The sequence below is a fragment of the Larus michahellis genome, chromosome 2, assembly GCF_964199755.1.
Source record: "Larus michahellis chromosome 2, bLarMic1.1, whole genome shotgun sequence".
NCBI lineage: Eukaryota > Metazoa > Chordata > Aves > Charadriiformes > Laridae > Larus > Larus michahellis.
In genome coordinates, this window is record NC_133897.1 from 48,636,795 (window position 1) to 48,660,313 (window position 23,519).

At 43.8% G+C, this 23,519-nt stretch overlaps 1 protein-coding gene across 1 annotated transcript; it reads left to right on the forward strand.

The window, feature by feature from the left end:
• Positions 1-652: 652 nt before the first annotated feature.
• BFSP2 (beaded filament structural protein 2) lies at positions 653-21,505 on the forward strand. The gene is made up of 8 exons (XM_074573531.1): positions 653-1,108; positions 9,021-9,191; positions 9,562-9,644; positions 11,547-11,703; positions 13,868-14,029; positions 20,013-20,144; positions 20,617-20,837; positions 21,496-21,505. The coding sequence occupies exons 1-8, from the start codon at positions 653-655 to the stop codon at positions 21,503-21,505; spliced, it is 1,392 nt and encodes a 463-aa protein (XP_074429632.1).
• The last annotated feature ends 2,014 nt before the right edge of the window (positions 21,506-23,519 follow it).

Below are 23,519 nucleotides of genomic sequence, written 5' to 3' on the forward strand. Positions count from 1 at the left end.
CGAGCAGGGGTAGAGGCGAGGGTTGCTTGCCCCTGGTTAAAATCTGCTGGGTTTGGGGCAACGTGCCTTGGTCGGGTGGTGAAGCCAAAACGCAGAGAAATCCAGAAGCTGCAGGGGGGCCGAGGGAGCGTTCAGAGCTCAGCGGCAGCAAAAGGCTGCCTCAGCTCAGCCATGGCCCTGCCGGCTGCTCAAAACTTTTGAGTTTTGCTGACTTTAGGTCAGGTCTTGCTGCAGGAGCCTCTGTCTAGAGCAAGCATGGGTGTGAGTGGCCAATGCGCTTGTAATATATGTCTAAATACCTGCAGGGATAAGGGTAGGAAACCATCTGGATGTCAGCGTAGAAACACCGCTGGTATTTTAACACGTACGTTCCACTGAATCCCCGTCCCGCTGTCCCTGTAAACACCATTGTGCTTTTCTTCTGTCACATTTGCAGCAGCAGCAGCAGGGAGATTTCCCTTGAAATGGGATTGCTGACCCAGCGGCCGCCCAGACAATGTGACGGGCGCTGCCGGGCAGGACAAAGCCCCCCTTCCAGAAAGCCGTCGCACAAAGCCGAAACCCCCCACGCGAGCCCCAGCCTGCTGGGCTCGGCACATCCCTCCCGCCAGTGCGGGGCGAAGGCGGCCGGGCTGAGGGCTGGAGAAGCAGCATGCCCTTGCCGAGGCGACGGTCGTCCTTCTTGGGGCAGCAGCCCTCCTCCTCGGCGGCCGAGGGCTCGGGACCGCCCGGCCGCCGGGTGAGCACCGGGGGCGGAGTGAGCCTCTCGAGACCCCCCGGCGTCTACGTGGGCACCGTCCCCACCGGCGGCTTGAGCAGCTTGGGCACCCGAGTGTCCCGCAGAGCCCTGGGCATCAGCAGCGTCTTCCTCCAGGGTCTGCGCAGCTCCTCTGCCGCCGTGCCCTTGGCCCCGGGGCTGGAGAAGGCCAGGGGTCTCTCCTACGAGAGCCTGAACAGCTGCTTGGTGGAGTACATTGAGAAGGTGCGAGCTCTCGAGCAGGTCAACCAGGAGCTGGAAGAGCACATCAGAGTCTACCTGGACAAGAAAGCGGCCAGCGTGGGCAGCTGGGGAGCGCTGCGGGAGAACTGGGAGGCCATTTACCATCAGGTGAGCGCCAGAGCGCTGTCGGCAGCCGGGGGGGGGGACGCACGGAGGGAGCTTCACGAGTCATTAGCAACCCTGAGCGGCAAGGGTTGATGCTGATGATGAATGCCGCCTGATTTCAAGGCGCGGTGCCCTAGACAGAGGGTTTTAAATCTATCTTCATGATAATTAGCATTATCATTTCACAGTGTGTTGTGGAAAATGCCTATTAAGCAGGAGAATTGCCTCAGGCATCCTGCGCATGGGGCCGATTGAATATGCACCCCAAGGCGCGATAGTCTGGGCTGATTAAAATGGGTGATTTTTTTATTATTTTTTTTAATTATTTTTTTTTTTCTTAGCTGTGGTTATTACTCTGAGCATCAAAATTATTAAAAGAAAACTGCTAGGGCTGAATTAGTTTATCCCGCAATATGATATCATTACAAGCACGTTGTTGGGTTTTTTTAAAATTAGCAATTCAGACTTTTACTTTATTCCCTCGTTTGCTTAATCACATTTTCAAAAGCTCTATTTATTTAAAAATAATAATTACATGGCTACAAAAGAGTGACTCCTTCCCTTCTCTTTGTCGCCGCCCCGCCATCTCTTCCTCCCACCTTCTCCGTACGGCACAGGCTGCGGGTTCTCCGGGAAAGTGTTTAGGGGAGGTGGGGGCTGTGCAAAATGGTATTTGTATTTCCCTCATGGACAAGAAATAGTTCCTCTTGCTGACCAGTAAGACTTTGCAGGCTGATGTCCTGCTCGCAGGGAACGTGGGGCTCTGTCCCTTGGGCTGCACCTCGCAAGTCCCAGCTTCTCGGCTCCCAGCCAGCAGGAGCGGATGGGACCCCGAAGCGCTGGTGCCCGGCATCCTGAACGTCTCTTCCTGGCAGGGCTGGTGCAGGCGCAGAAAATTCCATCGGCAGGTCTCCAGAAAGCCTGAAAGGCGACTTTAAGTTCCTCAAGAGAATTCTGTGTTTTACCTTGGGCTGGCCAGAGTTTTACCCCTGTCATAGGGAAGAGGGTGCGTTTTCGCAGTGCTCTGTGTTTTTAGGGCAGGTCTTCACCCAGGACGCTACAAACGCGGTCTGAACCCTGAGCGTGGCAGCATAAGCTCCTGTAGAAAGATCATGTCAGCAGAGACGCCCAGTTACTCACCGACTTTTAAAGTTGTTATCTTTTGGTATTGGTAAATGACATTGCTGCCGCTAATCCTATCAAGCTTCCAAAGGGACTGGCTGCTGAAGGCAATGGGTGCTCTGAATCTGGGGTGCTTACAGAAAGTGGTACCCTCGAACCCATCATCTTGCTGAGGCAGATGGGGACTTTGATGTGAGATGGGGGGGTTTAATGCTTTGCAGCCACCTCCCGTGTTTTCCAAACGAGTGTCCCATTTGGCACCTGTAGGCCTCACCTGTAAAACCTACCCAGGGCTTATGGTTAAGACGAAAAAAGTAGGACCGTAAGTACTTAGGAAGGTTTGTTTGATTTTTCTTTATATGAAACTCCAACATTGTAGTGTGGATGAACCTGCTCGTGTAGTACTTTTTCATCCAAATTGCTTTCCTTTTAGGCTTTCTTTATATTGTCATCCTGCCGCCTTGCCTCTGCCTCCCTTTCTTATGAGTAAATAAGAGCAGCTCGTAATGAAATCTAGCTTGAATATTGGGCTCTTCCTTCATAAAATCAGAAAAATAAAGCTATGTAGTAATAGCATTTGCAAGTATGATAGAAAATAAGATAAAAATATTAGCATCATCTGCATCTATTTAACCATTAAAACACATTAGAGAGTACATCAAGTTTTCCAAATTACTTCAATTAAATCAATAAAAGAGGCGTCACTTAGTGGGTTTTGACTTTCTGAGCTGTTACGTACAATTCTAATAGGTTTCTTTGCTTTTTTGTATTAAGCATCTAACCAAAAATGAAAGCAGGACCTCATCCAGCCCAAACAGCAATTAACTCATTCCTGATTCCTGCAGCTAATTGGCAAAAGTATGCCAGCGTCAACACGGAAACTGTCACATTTATTAAAACAACATCAAAATCAGTTGCCACAGAAACGGCTGCAATCACACAAAGTCTGTATCCTCCTGCCATGACACGTCTCCCAGTAGGAAAAGCAAAAGGTGTTCAGGAGCGAGGTATAACAGAAATGAGAGATACCTGGCAGATACATTTCTAGATGTAATTTTTATAAATATATTTACATTTTTCTGTAGATGTCCACATCTGCCTTAACATGACATACCCTTTTTTCAGCCTCCTACAAGACCTGAGGATTCATTTTAATCCCCAGCCAGCCCCGTGCTTTCAGCCAGGAGGGATTCCCAGCAGCCATAAACCCCTCGGTGCCATTCGCACGAAGCAGCTGCGGAAGTCTTGGGGCAGAAAACCGCTTGAGCCACCACCTTTTTTAACCTTGATGCCTATGATAGGAATAGATTTTGAACAAGAAGAAGGAAATAAAAACACGCAATTGGTGGTGGTGGGGGGTGTGTCTCAACAGGAGCCCCTTCCTCTGGCCCTGCTAGTGAGAAGAGAAGGATACGGCCACGTAGGATGCTCCTGGTCCCAAAATCAGAAATGTGATGGGCCCATCTCCACAGTGGGGTAGGAGAGACCTCAGTGGACCTGAGGTCCCGTTTCTCTCCTGCCCTTCCTGGGATGTGCTCCAGCATCCCAGATTTCGGGTAGTTGTCCTCCCAGCAATGACAACTGGGTGCCAGCATCTCTCCCAAACACAGAGCTAGGGGGAAAAACGTGGCAACAAGTGACTCGGAGGGTACGAGTGGAGGGTCCCTCAGGGGAAGGAACACTCGCGTTTCATGGCAGTTGTCAGAGCTATCGCTGCTGTACCGCAGCAGGGGGTCACTGACAGGAGCTGAATGATGGGAAGCCACTATCCAGCTCACAGCATTAATTATGCGCCCGGGCAGCTGGTTTTTAGCAGAGCAGGTGGACACACACTAATTGGGACAGGCGCAAAATGGGAGGATTTTTGCAGAAAACGAGGGAAATGAGAAATCCTTGCCGAGAGGAATTCATGTGACAGAAATACAAGTTCATCTCATTTTACCTGGGGCATACTCCTTTTCTCCAAGCTTTATCCTGGTCTTCTTGCAGAAAGTTCTGTCTCTAATCAAAGGTGTCTCTTCCGCAGAATAGGAGGCTGTAATGGTAATTCCTTCCCAGGGAGCAGGGCAGCACCTGGGAAAAGTGGACACTTGAAATAATCTCAGTGAGTTTACGGAGAGGAGAGGGTAGCTCAGCCTCCGTGACCGTTCCGTTACGGCTGCGTGGGAGACATGGAGATCTGTTTTTTCTGGGAGATGGCACGTAGCGCAGTTCAGATCACGGGAGTAAACACAGAAGCAGAAGAAGGAATAAACATCCTGGACCAATTTTATCACTGCTGTGATTCCTGTGCATGGTTGGGAGCATTTGAAAGATCACCCGAGTTTTCTTTAGAGATACTTTTATTTGCACCTGGCCTTACTGTGAGCATTTACTCAGTGTCAATATTAAGCCTGGAGAATATACAAGACTGACAGCCCCAGGAATCACCACATTTGGACTTGCACCCCGTAATGTATTTGGTGCGGGGCCAGGAGAGCCGCTGAGTATTATCCGTAACACACTCTAACGCAACACGGTGCATGATTAATGTCTGTAAATGGGCGAAAGAGCATTCCGCAAATAATCCAAGGGCACAACAAACTCCCACAAAATGGCACAGAGCTTGGTCGACCACCATAGAGAGGATGGCAATAAATTAAGTTTTATGTCCTCTCAGCCACCTCCAACAGCGTAACCTTGGAGTACCTTCACATGCAGCTGTGAGGTGGGGGGATGAGGTTTTCTCCTTGTATTTGGGCAACTTGACAGTTTTTACAGATCAATTCTTTAGGAGGTATCTCATGCTTTGAGAACCAGGCATTCTTTGATGCAGTCCTGTTTACTTATAAAATATTCGACGGATAAATGAAGTCGTGTTTTCTTGGATGCAGCGGGAATCAGCAAAAGACCCATCGATCTTCCCAGCCTCTCTCCAAGTATTAGCATTCCCAAGGGGACGCACCAAATGCCGCTCTTGCTGCCTTCAGGTTTTCCTCCTTCAGGCTCTGAGAAGGGGTTCAACACAGAAAGCGTGACTGAAAGCATTACTGGTTTCCTGCTTGGTGGCATCCGAGCAGCAGGCACAGGGTTGCACACTTGTAGCCGATTTAGCTCTCAATTACAATGTGTTGGAGGCAATGGGCTGATACCAACCATTTCTTTCTGTATGCGAAGGAAAGACTAGACCAGCATCTTCCGAGCTTTCTCCATGGAGGCATCATTTGCTTTAACTGAAGTGAACTTAAAAGCCAGATAATTTTCCATTACATGAATAATTAAACCATGAGATTCATTATCACAGGCCACACCTGAGGCCACGAATTTACCAGCATTCAGAAAGGGATTAGGCATTTGAAAGAATAGCAAACCTATATGAAGCTATCAGTAAAGCACAGCTAAGAATTTGAAAGGTGTAGGAAATCTTGCAATTCCAAACTTGGTCAGATCTCTGTTAAAAGTCGAAAGTTGCCAGCCACCAGGGATAAGTTCTCCCCGTCAGTGTCTGTATCACATCACACTTTATCAAGGCTGGAGTCTGCAGACTCCCTTGAGGCAGTTGGTTTTTCTTGTTGCCAGTCATAACCCAGTAAATGGGCCAGTACGTTGATGCATATTTTCATAAGATTTTTTTTTTGCTAAGAATTAAAATTGCATTTTCATGTCCGTAAAGTCACAGTGAAATCAAACAACAATGTTGCTGCTTTCTAGTTAAGATGTTTTATACCACAAATACCCAGTGTTAATTCGAAAACTGAAAAAAAAACATGTTCAAGAGGTGTACGTGCAGCACAGATGCGAGTGTTGAAAGACAATAGGTGGCTTAAAGGAGCTATTATTAGTAATAATATTTGCATTTTGACAGCACCTCCCATCTTGGTTGTTCAAGTGCCACATGAGCATCAGTGAATTAAGCCTCCAAGAAGCCCCGTGAGGCAGGACAGTGCTGACTTCTGCTTTACAAGCGGAGGAGGCAATGTCCAAGTACTTGCAGCGTTGCGAGCCCGCTCATTTCCAGTGGACACAAAGAACGGTGTTTCCTAAACTGCTGCATCAGGCGTTTTAGCACGTGTGTCAGCAAAGTGGCTACGAATCCATCCCACTAATGCTGCGTGTTTGCATCCAGCTGTTGATTATCAGGAGAATTAAATCAAACAAAAGGGCCACTAGATGGAAGTCTTACGTCTCTTCTTCCCAAGTCTAGAAAAGGCCTTTCACGGCTCATGCAAATCAGGGAGAATTTTTCAGGAAATCTGGTTTCTACATAGAAATTACCGTGTAATTATTTATCCTTCGGGTTTGCTGTCAGATTTAAAGCGTACACAGCTCATCTCCAGGAGGGCTGAAAGGCTCACGCCTGCTGGCTCCCACTACAGTGCTCATCCCTGAAGCCTTCCAAACATTAGAGGGGTTTTTTTACACCATTTTTACTTACACGGCACAGTTCAGTTTTGTGTGCAGTTTTGGAAAGCCCGCCACTTTCTCACCAAACATTTGGCATTAGCTGACGGTCTATGAAGAGGGGAGTCGGGTATTAAGCGACTGCTCAGGAGTATGATATCAGCGCCCTGGTAGAGACATCCACTTGTGGGGCAGGTAAGAAGTCACCTCAAATGCCTCAATAAAGCCACAAGATTACAACTGAAAAGCACTTTTAAAAAACAGTTTTCCTCTGCATAGAGGCAGAAATCCAGGCAACGGAAAATCACCAGCTGCTCCCTGCTTCTCCTTTTGATGCAGCCCAAAAGCCATTTTACACAGAATTCAGCCTCTAAGCTTAGCCATTAACATAACTCTGAGTGGCACTGTGCAGCTCACAGGATTTAATGTTACTTTTGCCCATAGGATGTTCCCAATTCCCTCAAAGACATTCATTTTCATCAGACTTTAGGTCAGATATTGTAACCATAGAGGCTCACTGCCAGAGGCAAATGGGCTTGTTTTGACAGGGCAGGGCAACTCAAGGGGCAGCGTTTCTGCTCCCTGATTTGAGTCAGGAAAAAAATAAAAGCTTCTCTGACAATCCATACATTTACGAGTTGGCAGGAAGATGAAATAATTTCTGTAGGAAAAAAGAAAAGGGAAAAAAAAGAAAAAAACCCAACCAAAAATTCAGAGCTTGGATCAAAGAACTGCCTCTACCTCCACGTTGCTGCAATGCAGGAACTAAATGTCTTTTTTCCGTCTTTCAGGAGAAACTCGGGTCTCCTGGTGCAAGGGGACCTCAGGACAGCAGAGCAGCATGGCCCCAAAATCCCGATTCTGCCTGGCCACTCTGAAATGCCGCAGAAGGGATGACCCAAGGGCTGGGGAGTTTGGCCAGTGCTGGTAAAGCGGGGTTGCAAAAAAAAAAAACAGAGAGAAGGACAAAAGGTGTTGAACGATGAAGATGAGCCATTTCTGTGTGTAAGGCAGCACATAAAGGTCTTCTGTACTTGCGTGCTGCATGGTGGGGCTGGCTGGTGTGCCATCAGATACCATCTCTTTGACCACACCTGTGGCTTTTGTAACATTTCTTACTCCTGCCCATTCGCGGTGCTCTGTAATTTTCTCATGCCTAAACTCGGGCTTTTTTTTGCCAGTGGCAGCATTCACAGGAGCTCTCTCCTCTGTCTCGATGCGATTTGCATGAAACATGTTGGAACTGCGTGTCCCTGAGATGGCCTAGCCCTCTATCATATTGGTTGGAACTGGCCAAGAAATCACACAGTTTTTAAAGAAAAATTGGCCGCCCGTGCAATGGCATGAGCTCTGTTTCCTTTGGAAGCCAAGCTAAGTTCGAGCTGGCAGGAATGGAGCTCCAGCCTCAGGCTTCCGGCCACAGCCACCTTCTCTTTTTGTTCCTAACAGTAGGTGAGAAGTAAGCAAACCACTTTTACCTCTTGGGCCTTCTCAGATTTAATAGATGTAGAGTGCTTTTAACTTTATGATCTATTATGAACTTCTCAATGTGGAGAACAGGTTATTCCTCCAGAACTTTCCTTATCAGATGCCTTCACATATTCCATATTTGTTTGTCCAAGGATTTGTAAGACACTTGGAGCAAAAAGCCAGTTTTTGTGAGGGTAAATGTTAATTATCACATAGAAATGCTTCAGCCTTGCATGTCCACCTCCACTCCATCGCCAAGCAGCAGGTCAAGGAGTAGATAGGACCATATGAAGGCACCGATCCCACTTGCGGTACTTGAAATAAATTGTCTGGACACAGCTGTTATGTCTCCACATTGCACGGCCTGTGTCACCTTAGGGGAGTGGAATGCTTTGGGGGATTTGCGATCTTATTTAGTTGCAGACTTAATTATCTAAAGAAAGATTTCTGCTTCAAGAGTTCTGCTGGAACGCTTAAAAAGCTGCTTTTACTCATGTGGTGGTTGGTTTCAACTGCAAATCTCCATGGGTATCTCCTGAAAAAAGACCAAAGAGACGTTCAGTTTAGTTCCTCCAGTGCGACGACATGGACCATGTGATGGCTGAAGCCCCCACATAGTTATTTGCAGAGATGATCACTCTAAGCCTGGTATGGATTTCAGCATGTCTTCGGTCACCTCCATAGCTTAGTGCACGTGTGACTCCAGGGCAGACAATGGTCTTTTTTACCTTTTTATCATTTTATGTAACCTTCTTGAATCACAACAGGCTTCTATGTCACTTTCAGCAAGACTTCTTTCAGGCTTGCTTACCCTTCAAGTGCCTCCTGGGTATTAAAGTTACACCCCAGAGCCACAGCAATGATACCACAGACTTATTTGCACAATCTTTCCAAAGCATTTCACATTTGGTGTAATGATCTTTGAAGACTGCCGGCTTCTCAGGTCTCATATCTATCACAAGAGCTTACAGGACCTCATCAGAGAAGAAAAACGACTCTCTGGGAGCTGAGGATGGTTCGCAGGGGGCACGAGCAACAAGTATTCCTTGGCTCACTGAAGAGGATGACCCTGAAGAGGACTGCTGATACGGAAAGTAGAATAGGAACTGCATATGTGTTACACTTTGACTGTATCTAGAAAATATAAGTGGGACTTAAATGACGAATGTACCTTGCACACAGTAATGAATTTTGCCCCTTGCGTCCAGCTGACAATCAGAAGAAACGTGTTTCCACAAGATGAACGCTTAGGAGCAGTGAACAATTCGATGACAAATTACAGCCTATTTGCAGAGAATTTGTGAATTTCTATGTACAAAATTAATCGATTAAGTTATCTGGAATTAGTGGCTTGAGCAGCCCTAGGCTAAAGGATTGTTTTCAAAAATCAAAGCTATACACCTGCTTAAGACACACGCACAGTGCCTGTAGCTGATGTGCTGAAGCTCTTCATTGCTTGACCTCTGTTGCCTCTTTTTTTCTAGGTGGGCGAAGCAGTCCTTGAAAATGCTCGTCTTATGCTGCACACCGAGAACATTCAAGCCTGTGCTGAAGATTTTAAAGACAGGTAGTCTTCTGGTGGCACCTAGCTGGCCACTTTCTTTGAAACTTTGCCTTGGCAAACGCTTACTCTACAGGGGAGTAATGCTTAGTGAGTAGAATGGCCTTGCTCCTTTAAGTTGAATATTCAACTATCTGACTTGAGATAGTTTTGGTAACAGCAAAATAATTATGATGCTAACATTATTTTGGCTAATTTGAAGATTTATAGTAACAAAAATGTGCACTAGCAAAATTACTTAAGCTATTCTTTGATATAAAGACATTGATCTCTTACTGAGAGGTCAGTATTCATTCAAATCTGGGTTGACATTTTATAAAGGCAAACGTTTATGTGATTGCTAGTTTTAATTTGCAGTGCCACGCAAGTGGTTTTGGAAGTAAAAATCATTCTACTGCAGCAGCTGAAAAGCAAAAACTGTACCACTACAAACATCAGTGTGGAAACATTAGATAAGAAAACAAAAGTGGGCTGCACTGATTTTCCTTGTCTTTACTGAGAGAAATGAACAGTAAAAGGAGATCTTAAGTACTGGCAAAGTACTTTTTTAACATCTTTCTGATTGCAAAGCCTAATATTCATGTACATGAGTGCATGAAGCTCTTTAAATTTTACTCAGAAGGCCTGATTATCCTTCTAGCTTTCATTGGCAATGGACTTGCTCGTTTACAAATAGCTTTTTGCAAGATCTGACACACAAACTGTATTTCAAACTAATTAATTTTTATTTCCTATGATTTTTATCATCTCTTAAACTTCTGTCTCTCCCTGGTATTATTTTATTTAACCATATGAAAACATGTGTTAATCATGTTCTTAGGGTTGCCTTTTATTTCAGAAATACAACCCTGAGCTACTCATTTTGTGGCTTTACATCCAGCAAGCTACACTCGTATTTTAAGAAGTTTTAAAAATGTCAGCTGACTTGGACAAGCAGTCTACATAATAAAACCAATGTCAAATCAATCCACTGCATAGTGAAAGCTCCTGATTCTCACTGGGATCAGCTGCCTCTTCCCCAGGCTGTTGAACTCCCAGCAACGAAGGTGGCTCTCAAGGGTCAGAGTGCAGGACTTGTTTATGAAGTTGGCTCCTGTCTAACCTGCCACCCCCCTGTCTAACCTCCCTGGCCACCAGTTTCCCAGGTTGGCTGGGTTTGACACAAAAGCCTCCCAGCCAAGAAGATTCGCCACGCAACCCAGACACGTTTGCAATGGGAAGTCTAAAATGAAAAGGTATAAACAGGAGCAACGCAGGAAGCAGCGCTGCAGACTAGCAACTGCCTGCCACAATTTTCCCTACCATTGCAGCCATGGTTTAGAAAAAAGATGTTTTCTTTAACAGTAATTCTAGTTGACAAACCAACCGCTCAAATTTCCTATTTATTTTGGCACTACTAGGATCTGGTCTTAAGGATGGGTTGGGACCCTGGAAGATAGATCAGACTTCCATCAGCATGTTTATTAGTAAAAGTGTGTGTTTTCTTTAACCATAGCTCTGAAAAGTTTTTATGTAGACGAATGAGCAATTATTCTCATTTTACAGCCAAGAAAATAAGAGAAAAAGCCACCCATACTCATATCGTATATAAATACCATATAAATACCAGGTCTAACAAGAGAACACGTGCCTCTCCGTACTTATTCAGGAGTCCTATCAGGCTGATAACCACCATAGCGCAGACTGCTAACTTGGCCTGTTTTATTACACTCTGAGTTAATGACAGGGTACTTCAGGCAGTTAAATTCAAGTATGGCAAGACAAGGTGAGAGCAAAGTATATCTTCTGTGTTTCTGTGCCTCTGACTGGGACACATGAGCTAATTAGCACAATGGTGTCATCTAAAAAAATGCAGGTGCTTCTTGCTGAGCTGTGCTGTATTAAGGTTGGGGTTTTTTTTCTCTGCAGGTATGAAAATGAGCAGCCATTCAGAAAGGCAGTGGAAGATGAAATTAATTCCCTATATAAAGTGATTGATGATGCTAATTTAACTAAAATGGATCTGGAGAGTCAGATAGAGAGCATGAAAGAAGAACTAACTTTGCTGTCAAAGAATCACGAAGAAGTAAGTCCAGACTCGGGACACTGCAAAGCCAATGTGTACCTGTTCCATCTGGTTGGTATCATACATCTAGCACAAAGCAAGCACTAAAAAGCTCTGCCTGCCGTGTCGGGGTCGGGGGGTTGTCCTGAAAACTACTCCTGTTTCTCTCTTCTCTGTTAACTTAAAGCAGTAACCTCTGAGGCATAACCGAATTACTTACATTGAAGTTTTAACTCTTTCTCATCTGATAAATATGACACGGAAGAGATATCATCACTCAATTTCTTGCTAGACACCACGTGATGGTCACGGGGTTGCAGAGTGACATATGTGGGCATCTCAACAGCGAGGTCTGATTCTCAGCCAGGGATGTAAAGAGAAAATGTACGTGCAGGGAACAAGCTCTGGTCCTGCTGCACTAACACTGGGCATTAACCGGGCTCTTCTGAAAAACTCCCGCTTGGCTCCTGCTCGATTCCCAAAACCGAGTCTCTCCTGAGCAACACACCACTGGAGAAAGTCACAGGGACAGGCAGCTGGAAGGGAAGCCCATTATTACTCAATTTTGCAATACTTCCCACTTACTCATTACATTCACCAGCACTATTTGCATGAAGGTCGTTCATTCCCCTCAGCAGGGGTTTCGGCATCAGACCCAAGTCAGCATCTTTGCTGATGGCAGCTCAAATATAGAGCTGCGCCTAATCCCACACAATGGACAGCAAGCAATCGTGCCGATGCCTCAAAAGTAAAAGAGAGCTTGAATTGAGATGGCTCATGGAAGCAAGGCACTATCCTGTCTCCCATTTCTTACAGGTTATCTCTTCAACCATAAGATTTCTGCAGCCTTGGCAGTTATATGGAGACTTGAGTTGCCAAGATGAAGTTGCTTCATCCCCTCCCTGCTTTCACGAGTCTAACCCCAAGGCTGGCAGAAAATAATCAGTGGCTACAGCACCACTGCAAAGCATGAGAAAGGTGGAAGTTGTTTTAGATAGGAGGGAAAACAGAAAATTGATAGAAATACACAAGATCCCCTTTAAACCACCCTTGCAGGGTGAAAGGATGCTCCTTTCTTTACCCGCTGGGAGTATCTGAGCATTCGCAGAACCACCCCAGCACAGACACGGTTTTCCAACAGCAGTGGCACCGGGGGAAGCTGCTCAAGAGAAGTCAAAGAATAAAGGCTGGAAGCAACTATTGCACTTACTCCAGCTGAGCTCTGGCACACTAAAGTCCCAAGGACTTTCCCTGAACTAATTCAAACCTTTCTTTCCTCCAGTGCCCCCACTAGGAAATCCACGTCAAGTTCTTTTGAAGCTTTCGTGCACTTGAAGTGGCCACATTTTGAGGCTTTCGTTCTTGCAGGTTCATAATTCACATATACTTGCCCATCCTTTTTTTCCAGTACTGTCACTGTCAGGGGCCACTGCCTACAAATACAATTCCCAGATGCTTTTACACCACTTTTTTTTTTTCTTATGTCAATAGCACATATAAACAGATTGATGTAAAAGGACTGTGGTGCCAGACAGTTCAGATACACATGCAAATCTCATTTATTCTTGTGCTCCTGAACACAGTGCACAACTGATATTCTACCTTTAAGCATGCAGTTCGAGACACACTAATTCTCTCCTGCTTATGTGTTTTTGGAGCACTTATATGCAAAGAACAGAATGCTGTCACAGAGAAGGACAGTGCTCTTCATCTAATGTGCACATGCATAAAAGCACACATGTGGCTCGCCCAAGCTGCAAGGCTGTAGAGGTCCTGCTGTTTTGCACAACTTGTTGTATCTCCCAGCAGATATGTATCTATGCTATTGCATAGTGCAATATGGTCATGGTCCTGAATGCGCAGTCTGTGTGTACGTCAAGCTCTGACCGCTGGAGAAACTTGGCATGGTGAGAAGGCTGCTTCACGCAGTGCCCTGGTGCAGGGCTTCAGTCTCCTTCCACGAAGGAGAACTCCAGCAAGACTCCCCAAGCAGAAGCAAGACAAATCCACATCTGGAAAAGAAACCCTCCAGTGCACTAAATCATTCATGCAGAGACACCTTTCAGGACCACATTTAATTACTGTCTCTGTTTGTGGAACTAACAGGGCTCTTCCTCGAGCCCCTCCGAAGCTACCCTTCAATTGTCCAGTTCACCTTCTCTTATGTCTGTTGGTTTTATTCAAGGATGTGAAGGTGTTATACAAGCAACTTGCTGGATCTCAGCTGGAAGAACTTGATGTTCCCCTGGGAAGTGGCCTGGATGACATACTGGAAAAAATCAGAATCCACTGGGAGAGAGACATTGAAAAGAATCGTGCCGAGACAGGTACCCTGCTCCGTACCAAGGTAAGTGCTGCAATATTAAGGGATTTGAAGCAAACGCAAAATCTAATACTCTGCAGTAACTTTGAGGGCTGAGTGTTTAGTTTTTTTTCTTGACACAAAAAAGATCATAAAAATCTAAAGGCTTTTGGTCCAACTACATTGGAAAATACACTCATAAATATCAGAGACTTTCTTGGGATGCAGAGAGTTAAGTAGCAGTGGATGTGACCCTGCTGATATCACAGGTATCTGTGGGAGACTTCTAAGGGCTCTGAAACGTTGTCTGAGAAAACCAAACTTAATCAGTCGATACCTTCTGTGTCAGATAAGCCACAGTTACTACCCTTCCTACTAGGGCCATTCCTCCACTGAACAGGGGTCTATAAATCAAAAGGGCAAAACGCATTGCTCTACACTAATTATACAGCTAGTCTTTGTGTGGCTGTATAATTACAAGACTCCTTGTGGGTTTCTCCTTGAAATTGTTTCCTTTGGCAGTGGTGCGAAAACTGAGTATTAATTTAGAAATTAAAAGCGATGATAATAGCCATTCCCTTTAAAAGTTCTCTCTTTTCCTGATGCTGAGTCTGAAATAGCCTTTTAATGCAGCTTATCTCTGACATGAAGGATCACTCATTTTCCAAAGTGGCTGGCTGAAATAATAACTATTTTTGCAGAGCTGAAGCATTAAGTTCAGTGCATGAGCCTGTATTTTAGAAGCCATCTCATTCTGAGTTGGCTATTACAACAGATCATGGCACACCAAATCATAACTACAGCTGTGCTACAAGAAACATTTAACAAAAACACAGCCCTCCCCGCCCCGTTCCACAGTACAGAGCTGCTATGAGAGAATTAGAGAGTAGCGAAACCAAACTGGAAGAAGAAAAGCGAGAAATATGTTTGCAAGGATATATCCAGGCTCTGAGTAGGTGGTTATTTTCAAAATAAAGAAGCAAAATCCTGTGACAACAGTGATACCAAAGGTGCTAGGGAATGTACAAGACGCCAACCAGAGGAGTTTATCCCAGAGATCCCATCAAGTTCATGAGCAGGCCAGGCTGTTACTAAGCAAAGTTTTCTTAAGTTTAGTCTGCGGGGCGCTGATTTTCAGCTTGTACAGCCCAAAGGAAGTCGGTGACACAATAAAAAACTACATAAGTCCAGACAGTGCCTCCATACAAAGCATATGCAGCCCTGCAAAGCCAGAGCATCCTCGGTAGCCTCTTAAGCTTTGCCCAGAAAATCTGTTCCTAGCCCACTGCCAGGTTTCAGAAAAATGAGAATTACTCTGATGGCACCAAATTCTTCATTGGCCCAACTCTCCTGTCGTGCTTCTTTGGCCTCCTCCTCCTGTGCAAACACCCCCTCACAACTTCTTTCTTCCCATTTCTTTCGTACCTTCAATATCTGGTCTTTCAACTGCACAGAGATATCATCTGGGGAGCAAACTGCCAGCTCATACTAGACTGGTCATTGAATCCTGATATCGTGTCTTTGACTGTGTCCAACACCAGATGCTGCAGAGAAATGCCAAAAAGCAAACATAACCTAACCTATCTGCTTAGCCACTTTAGTCTAAGCTCATACTTGTTTAAGTTGTTCCTGTTTTGGTTTGATTTTTTAGTGGGAGGAAAAATCAGAATATCACAGATTTCCGGAAAGATCAGTTTCAGTTCAGAGCAGGTTCAGGTATGACATTCTAGGGTTTTGGGTCCCAAAATTTACCTCTAAGTAAACCCAGATGATGCAGTTTTCCATCTTACACAGCTTTGTTTCTCATACAGATCTATTCAGATTATTATTATTGATACAGATAACAAGAGTTCTGCTAATTATGTCTAACCCTTTTTTCAGCTAAGCTTGTGGACTTATGTCACCTTATGTGGCTAAGTTACACCATTTGGTTATCCACAATGTGAAAAGATTTGTCCTTGCTCTTTTGCGACATCAGAGAAGAGAGAGCAGTTCCCTCCTCTCCTTTCCTCTTCATTACTGTTTTCTTCAATCTCTCCTTGTGATTTTTCCTTGGTCCTTAATGCCTTAACTTCCTTCCTCTGCACCCACTCTTTGGCATAGCTGTGACCAGTTGAGACCAAGGTATTTCAAATGGCATCCTAGCACTGACTTAGATGTCAGGGCAGTATTTTTGTTATTTTCTGACCAATTCCCTTGCCTCATTTGCTTTGTCTTCTGACTAGACTTGCAATCTTGGCTAGATTTTTCATGAGTATTCAGGCACCAAAACATACCAATTTATATTCATACCTAACAGGGTTTCACATGGGACTTCTTTAGATGAGTAAGTAACCTCAGAACTCCAGTCCATCGGTTTGAGCTCTGCACTTTCATGTCCATAATGCTCAAAACCTTTCCCTGAATTGACACAAGTGATTTAAACCCTTGTAAGACATGCAAGCTGCTTAATATTTCCCCCCTAAACATGCTTTACTTAATGTTGTGGCGCTGTTCACTCATGTAGTTTGAGTCCACACATCCGCCCCTGCTCATTGCTAATCTGTAGTGTTTTCTGCCATCCATAAATCTTTCTAGTTCATGATTCACCTCCAAGGCAGTAAACCTTAAGGCTTCAAGCTGTTAAACTTTTATCATAATGGAACTAGACCTCAATCCTCCCCTCCATGTCCTGTCTCTTGACCAGCTGGTGGTCCATGCCAATGCTCTGCCCTGAGCACACAATTACACATCTTCCTCTGTCGTCCCCTATGCTGGCTCTCGTAAAAGGTTTTGAAAAATCTTGTGAATTATGTCAATTGTTTCTCCCTTCTTTGCTGCTTTACTAACACATTCACAGATTTCTTAAGAGCTTATCAAAATCACTTTCCTTCTGGAGCTATCAATCATGTTGGTCAGACCCCGGATGTTGGTATTTTATCCCTAATCATCCTTTAATTATCTTGATTCCATGAAAAACAGACTAATGAGAGATTCTGCGCTCTCGCACAATGCCTGGCTCAGAACTGTACAGATGTGCTTGAAATCCACATATTCCTAGGAAACTCAAGCATGAAAAAGATTTAGGAGGATGATTTAATCCTCTCCTCCCATTAATCCAGTTGTTTGTGTGCACCATGATTTGGTATAGCCTCTCCCTTGTGGAGCATCTCAGGAATAGGAAGAGCAGAGGCCCCAGAAAACACAAATTGCCTAGTGAAGAGGGCACAAAGACCACATCTGCACTTCTCTACAGAAGGAGCACTAAAGCTGAAGCCAAGTGTCATGCCCAGCAGGACCCTCCACACAGACTCTTGGGGTGACCCAGCTGGTAATCTTGTAAGGAGTTTGGGGAAACCGTGTGTGTACCAAAAGCTTTAGAGCTCATTGCTTGCAGTGTCATCCTTAGTATTTAGGGCCTGATGGGGCCACCTCCATCTACTCCATCTACCTGTTCTATCATTCATATCACTAATGTCAGATAGCCGTGACAGCTTAAGGTAACTCCTGGAGGAGTTTCAACATCACCTGTGGTGAGGGCAAGTTGGATCTATACGTAGCATTTGGGCCACCAGCAGGGTAACTGTGGATGAGAGATGCCAGGCTTCAGGTAATGGGTGTAGGCTATAAATATAGATGCAAAGGTAACTGTTGTGTGAAAAGGGGCAAAGCGGTTTTGGCAGAAGATAAACCCCCTTGCGTTCTAACACTCCTCACTGAGGTGTGAGGCCAGGTGCGGCTAGGTTTAAATTCTGAGTGATGCCCAATTCAGCACTATCAGCCCAATCGCGTTTAATATGTATTACACTATTACGATTTGGATGCACTAACAGTGGACTGCACCTTCAGTCTAGTCGTGCTCCTGAACTAGCATGGCCACTCTTGAGTCTTTGGTCGCGTTCAATGAGAAACCAAAACGACTAGCTCTTAAACAGTGCAGTTTATTTAAACAACAGCTATATAGGTTCTTAGGATTGCGGGTGATAAATACAGTCTGCAAAGCACATGCAAATAAAGATATTGTTAAGTATACAAAACGCGCGACAAAGTTATAAACAGTACAGCCTGGCTATAAATGTAGGATAGAGGTTCTCTAGAAAAATTTCTAAGTTCCCTGAGGAAACACTCGGTATAATCAAAGTCTTACCCAAAGGCGTCCCTGTGGGGGGGAAGAAAGGCTCAGCCCGTCCACTGGTCCCGGAAGTCAGTGATGGAGTTCTCCTTGACTTGTTCACGATGGTGTCTTCCCCCATGCCCCCCCTCTCTTGGGCTATTTTTATAGTATTTTTTATCTTCAAAGTGGAGTTTGAGTGACTTTAGTCATTAATACTTTCATTGTGATTGGTGTACTCAAGGAAGAGTGGTCACACCTTGAGGGCGGGTAGCCTCCGGGATGGAGGTGTGTTTTGGTACATTGTAATGAGCAAAGTTCGCACAAAGGACAGCATTTCATCAACATTTGACGAAATGTTGGCTCGGGTAGTGAGTAGGCCGCTTATCTGTTTTGTAGTAAGCAAGTAGGCAGCTTATCTGTTCCGTAATACCATCTCGTTCCCATATCTGCTATTCGTCACAAGGGAAGGCCACGGAACAATCGCGTTCCATTCCATCCCTCGTGTAGTTTCGCAAACAACCTTGTACAGGGAATCACAGATGTTGCATTCTTCGTGTGCCAGCTGCGGCTGTATTCTACCTCAGAAGCTTCTTGATTTTATGACTTCCCTTAATGTGTGAACAATGCTGTACTTTTGTATTCTTGGCCAATTTAGTAATTATGCCACAGTAACCTCCCTACCCAATGTATCTGTTTAACAAGAGGCATTTATAGTCCTCGTATCATAATGTGCAGACTACACTCTCAACAACTTAGGAGACACAAATTACTCCAGGGTGGCACGTCCTTGATGACTAGGCTGGGTTCACCAAGACTAGTGAGGAGGGATTATGTCTCTCCGAAGCACAAGCCTCTATAAAGTACATCTGAAAAATACAAGCTCTGTGCAATTTGCTGGAAAGGACAGTTTTGGTGTTTGGAATGAAATTCAGCCCTCTGCATCACACGTTCATAAATCCTAAATTCTGTTTGAGACTTAACTGGTACTTAAATGACACATCTGTTTTTGCTGACCTTTTGCACCTGAGATAATTTCATTCACAATGACCAACGCAGGGGGTTCACATGGTGGTAACAAAAAAAATTATAAAAATTATTTCTGGTGCATGGTCCCAGATTTTTTTAAAATTTGATCTTACTTTTAAAATAAAAGAATGCATAATCAGAAAAGCAGGACGAGGTCAAGATGAATTTTCAGAGTGGAATGGAAGTATTTTGCATAGTCTAACTTTAGCGTTGACCAGAAGAAATGTAGGTTTTGACTGAGGAATTGTATTTGCTGGAGAGCCCAGAGCTCTGGATTGAAAACCTTGATCTCATCCCTCATTAAAAAGTATAGAAATTTTATTTTTACTAAGGTACCTTTTCCTTCGCCTGTTTTCAAGGAGCCTGAACTAAACACATATAAACACATATAAAAACGCAAGTAACAAGAGCATGAAATTGCATAAGAATATCTTAATTCAATTAACAGAAGTTATTTTCCTGACCTCTGTGATATGACTTGGTCTCTGACTCGTAGAATCCTACGTGAAAAATCAAGGTGTGAACACTTCTGAAATCCAATAGACTAAGTGAAAACACTTACCTTTTAAAAAAATACTATAGTATAGCTATAAAAAGAATTACAGCAATGTTTTCTTTTTATAGGTCATTTTAAACTTACTAGTATGAATGCTGAAGAGCTTTTGTTGACATAGATAAAATATATACGCTTACATGTATAAGCCATTTTACAGTAAATGCATAGAAAATACGATCATTTTGACCCTAAGAAGTATCCAGAGTTGTTCAACTGAGGGATTTAATACACACGATTCAAAGTTAAAGTCAGAATTGCCACAAACTGTGAAAGTATTAACTGTCAGTTTGGTATGTAAGGAAACTAAACCATAATTTGAGTAGGCTGGGATGACAGTCGCCATCTTTTACCAGCAACAGGCTGAAACGATTGCTGCCGTGCGGACCCAGGAGGAAGAGCTGGTGGAGGGCCTCAGAACAGAGTTCCATGAAACTGCCTGCAAAATACAGAGCTTGCAAGCAGAAACCGAATCCTTGAGAACCTTGGTAAGTCATGTTGGGTTTTCAATGGGTATATTTTGTGTGAATTCAACATGCCTTCTGAGGAAAATATTCCCATCTTGGGATGCAGACTTAAGGATAAATCCCGTTCTCCAGTATACTGTTTCCAGAGATGCCCGACATTTCTGGGGTCTTCTTGATTGATGGTGGTGCACTAAGCGTACCACATTTGACAACTGGGCCCCAAACGTCAATCTTCAGTGTCTTCATACTCAATAATAATTGCACTGAGATTGCTTGGTACTTGACAATGTGAAGAATATCTGTGCCTTGTAACCAAAATAGTTCAACCTTTGTAATGATAATACACATTTTTCAAAGTGTCTAAAGAAAGGAATTCTCAAAATAGTATATCTCCACTTAAGTATATTCAATAGCGATATCAGCCAAACCTGAACAAAAAAGACTATGAAGCATACGAAAACTGACTGTTTTGTCTGCTGTCCTGCCCTTACAGAAGAGGGGTCTGGAGAACTCTTTATATGATGCCAAGCACTGGCATGACATCGAACTGCAGAACCTAGGCTCTGTCATTTCCAAGCTGGAGGCAGAAATGGGAGAAATCAAAGTAGAAACCGAGCAGCAGCAGCGGGATCGTGAAAACCTGCTGACCAGCAAACAACAGCTGGAGAAAGACATTGCTGCATATCACTGCCTTCTGGATGGAGAACAAAGCAGGTACTCCTCATTAAAAGCAAGCGTGCCACGAGGATGGAGAACACACGCTCCCTGGGAAGGGGTTGTGAGGCTGGAGGAAGCAGGAGGACTAGGGTGGTTCTTGTGTTTCATAAGGTCGGGTGGTAGGTGATGAGGTTTGGAGAAGCTGCCAAGGGGAAGAACATCCCAAATGCAGTCATGCAGAGACTCCTAATGTATTGGAGACAGGTGGTTTCCAGCACTACTGTGGTAGGACAGGGTTTAGGAATACACTAGTAAATCTATCAGCCTCACTTCCCTGAAGACTTGACATGTGAGATTAGAAAGCTACTACAGCATCTGGGGGCTACATCAGCAGCTGCAAAGCTGTTGTTGTTTCTTGGGTACGTTATGCCTTCCTTCCTCCTCCCACTATACAGTCCAAATATTAAAGCTGTGATCCTGGGGAAGCTCCCTTCCTAAGCACACAAGTTCCCCTGAAGCCCAAGGACAGAATCTGGCACTGACTGTGCCTTTTGTAAAGAAATATAATTCAGACTCTTAATATTCATCCTCTGGGAATAACCTGTAAACTCCTTTACAGTGGTTGGGCTCCTTGGTTGGGCTTTTTTAAGATCACCATTAGCTGTGAGACTTCTGAGAATCTGATCCACAGATTTTTATTTGCTCTTCTGCTCAGGTCAGAGTGAAATTTCTTTACTCATTTTGAAATTAGAAAAACGCACGGTATATCAAATTTTTTTCCTGCTGCACAATCAGATCCTGCTGAAGCTGATGGGAGATCACCAGCTGAACTAAAAACAGTACTCGGTTTAGGAATTTTCCCATTTGTAGTAGTGACCAATTTAATTTTTTTTTTTTTTTTACTTTCAGCTGATTATGAAATTCCCAGCCTACAGAAGACTGTTGCCATTAAAGCAAAAGAAGATGTCACTGCCAATTATGTTCATGGAAGCTAAAAACCCATCAAAGCAGCCTGCTTTATTCAGTTTGATTCAACAACCGAAGTAGGTTGTAGCTTGAACAACTTTATTAGACCCTCCTCATGTAATTGCTTTGCTTATCGATTTCAATTTACTCATGTTGTTAAAATTATAATAAAGAATATCAGGTTTTTCGTTTGACTTTTTTTCCTTCCAGTATTTTTCATGATAGCTGAAGGGGGTTGAATTAAGAACACAGGCCCCCTGCTTTCCAGCAAGTAAACTCTTTTTCTTACAGTACAAATATATCAAGACTGAACTTACCCCTTCACTGTCCACACAGCATCCATGTGGAAATGGCAAGTGCTCTGTTGTGTCACAAGACCATCAGCTCACTAGTGTGAAATCTAATTCAAATAATGCTGAAGCAGTTAAAGTATGCCATTAACTCAATGTGATTAATTTTTGCAATATCTAAACCAGCATAAGCACTAATGCAAGCATCCCAGCAGTACTTAATAAACATATTTTAACTTAGAGTAAACTTCCAGAAAAGTTGAATGTGCAGGAGGAACAGGAGTTCTGTCTGCAGTACAGGTCACGTCCTTTTACTGTATAACCAGGGTGACAGTTTGTGCAAATGTGATACTTTTTGATATATTGATATATTTTGATGTTTGGTTTTTATATGCTTGGCTCTTTCTTTATATCAACATCCTTTAAGGCAGGATGGCCAATCTTCTTTTGAACAGGCACCCACACAGCCTCAATGTGTGGGTGACCCTAGGTAGTTTCTCTTATTTGGATGGTATCGTGATGAAAAGGATTTGCCATCTTTCACTTCTGATTTTCTTTTATACTTTAAATATTGATATCCTCATTGTATTGCATTTGCAGTATGGTCATATAAAGTGCCACGATGGATCCTGCATTGTCAGAGAAACATAATGAACCTTGGCCCCTAACACACAAGATCTTCGGTATATGGCTGGCTTTCTTTCACATGTCCCTGCACAGGAATGAAGCTAACCATACATGTGTTTCTTGGATCAGGACTTTACAATATAGACAGTTACACAGGGTGACAATATAGTTCATTAAGTAGACTCAAGGACTACTGAGAAATAGCATATATTGGAGAACATAACGGCGTGCAGCATACACGAGACGCAGTCTGAACACCTTCTGATCTTTAGTTCAAACATTAGCTAACAAAGCTACTTAGTTTTTAAGGACTGATAAAATCAAGCACACTCCAAATCCACTATACTTGATCCACCAATGCATAACAGGAAATAGTTTCATGCAAAATCATCGAGGTATTCCAGTATGGGGAAGTGGCTGGAAAAGGAGGAAGCATTTAAGCATAATGAATTTCCAGCAGCTTTTCTATCTACCCCTAGCAAAGACCAAAAGCCACCGAAAAGATTATTTTTGTGAATAGATCATCAGAAATCAAATGTAGCATATCTTTTAAAACAAAGTGCTTTCATATTAAGTGCTAACGGTCTTGTGAAGAAATCTCTCTCTACTTTTACGCAGATTGTTGCTAGCTACTGAGCTAGCTACACAGCACCTCCAGCACGCCTTGCCAGCCTTAATGCTATCTATGCATTGTCTTCACCATGTGAGATGGGAAATTGAGAACATGAGAGATTAAAGGTTTTCACAACTATTTGTCAATGCTAAGGTTCATAAACTGATTTATCTTTATATTTATCCTCTAGTCTAGCAGCTGCTATATTAAATACACATGAACGTGTTTCTAACTGGTTTTCCT

What these genes read in the sequence shown, in the direction of transcription:
- BFSP2 (XM_074573531.1), top strand. Translation starts at nt 653, where the DNA reads ATGCCCTTGCCGAGGCGACGGTCGTCCTTCTTGGGGCAGCAGCCCTCC. An exon ending in GGGAGGCCATTTACCATCAG is followed by an intron (nt 1,109 to 9,020) that starts GTGAGCGCCAGA and finishes CCGGCTTCTCAG; the next exon opens with GTCTCATATCTATCACAAGA. An exon ending in TGTCAAAGAATCACGAAGAA is followed by an intron (nt 11,704 to 13,867) that starts GTAAGTCCAGAC and finishes GTTTTATTCAAG; the next exon opens with GATGTGAAGGTGTTATACAA.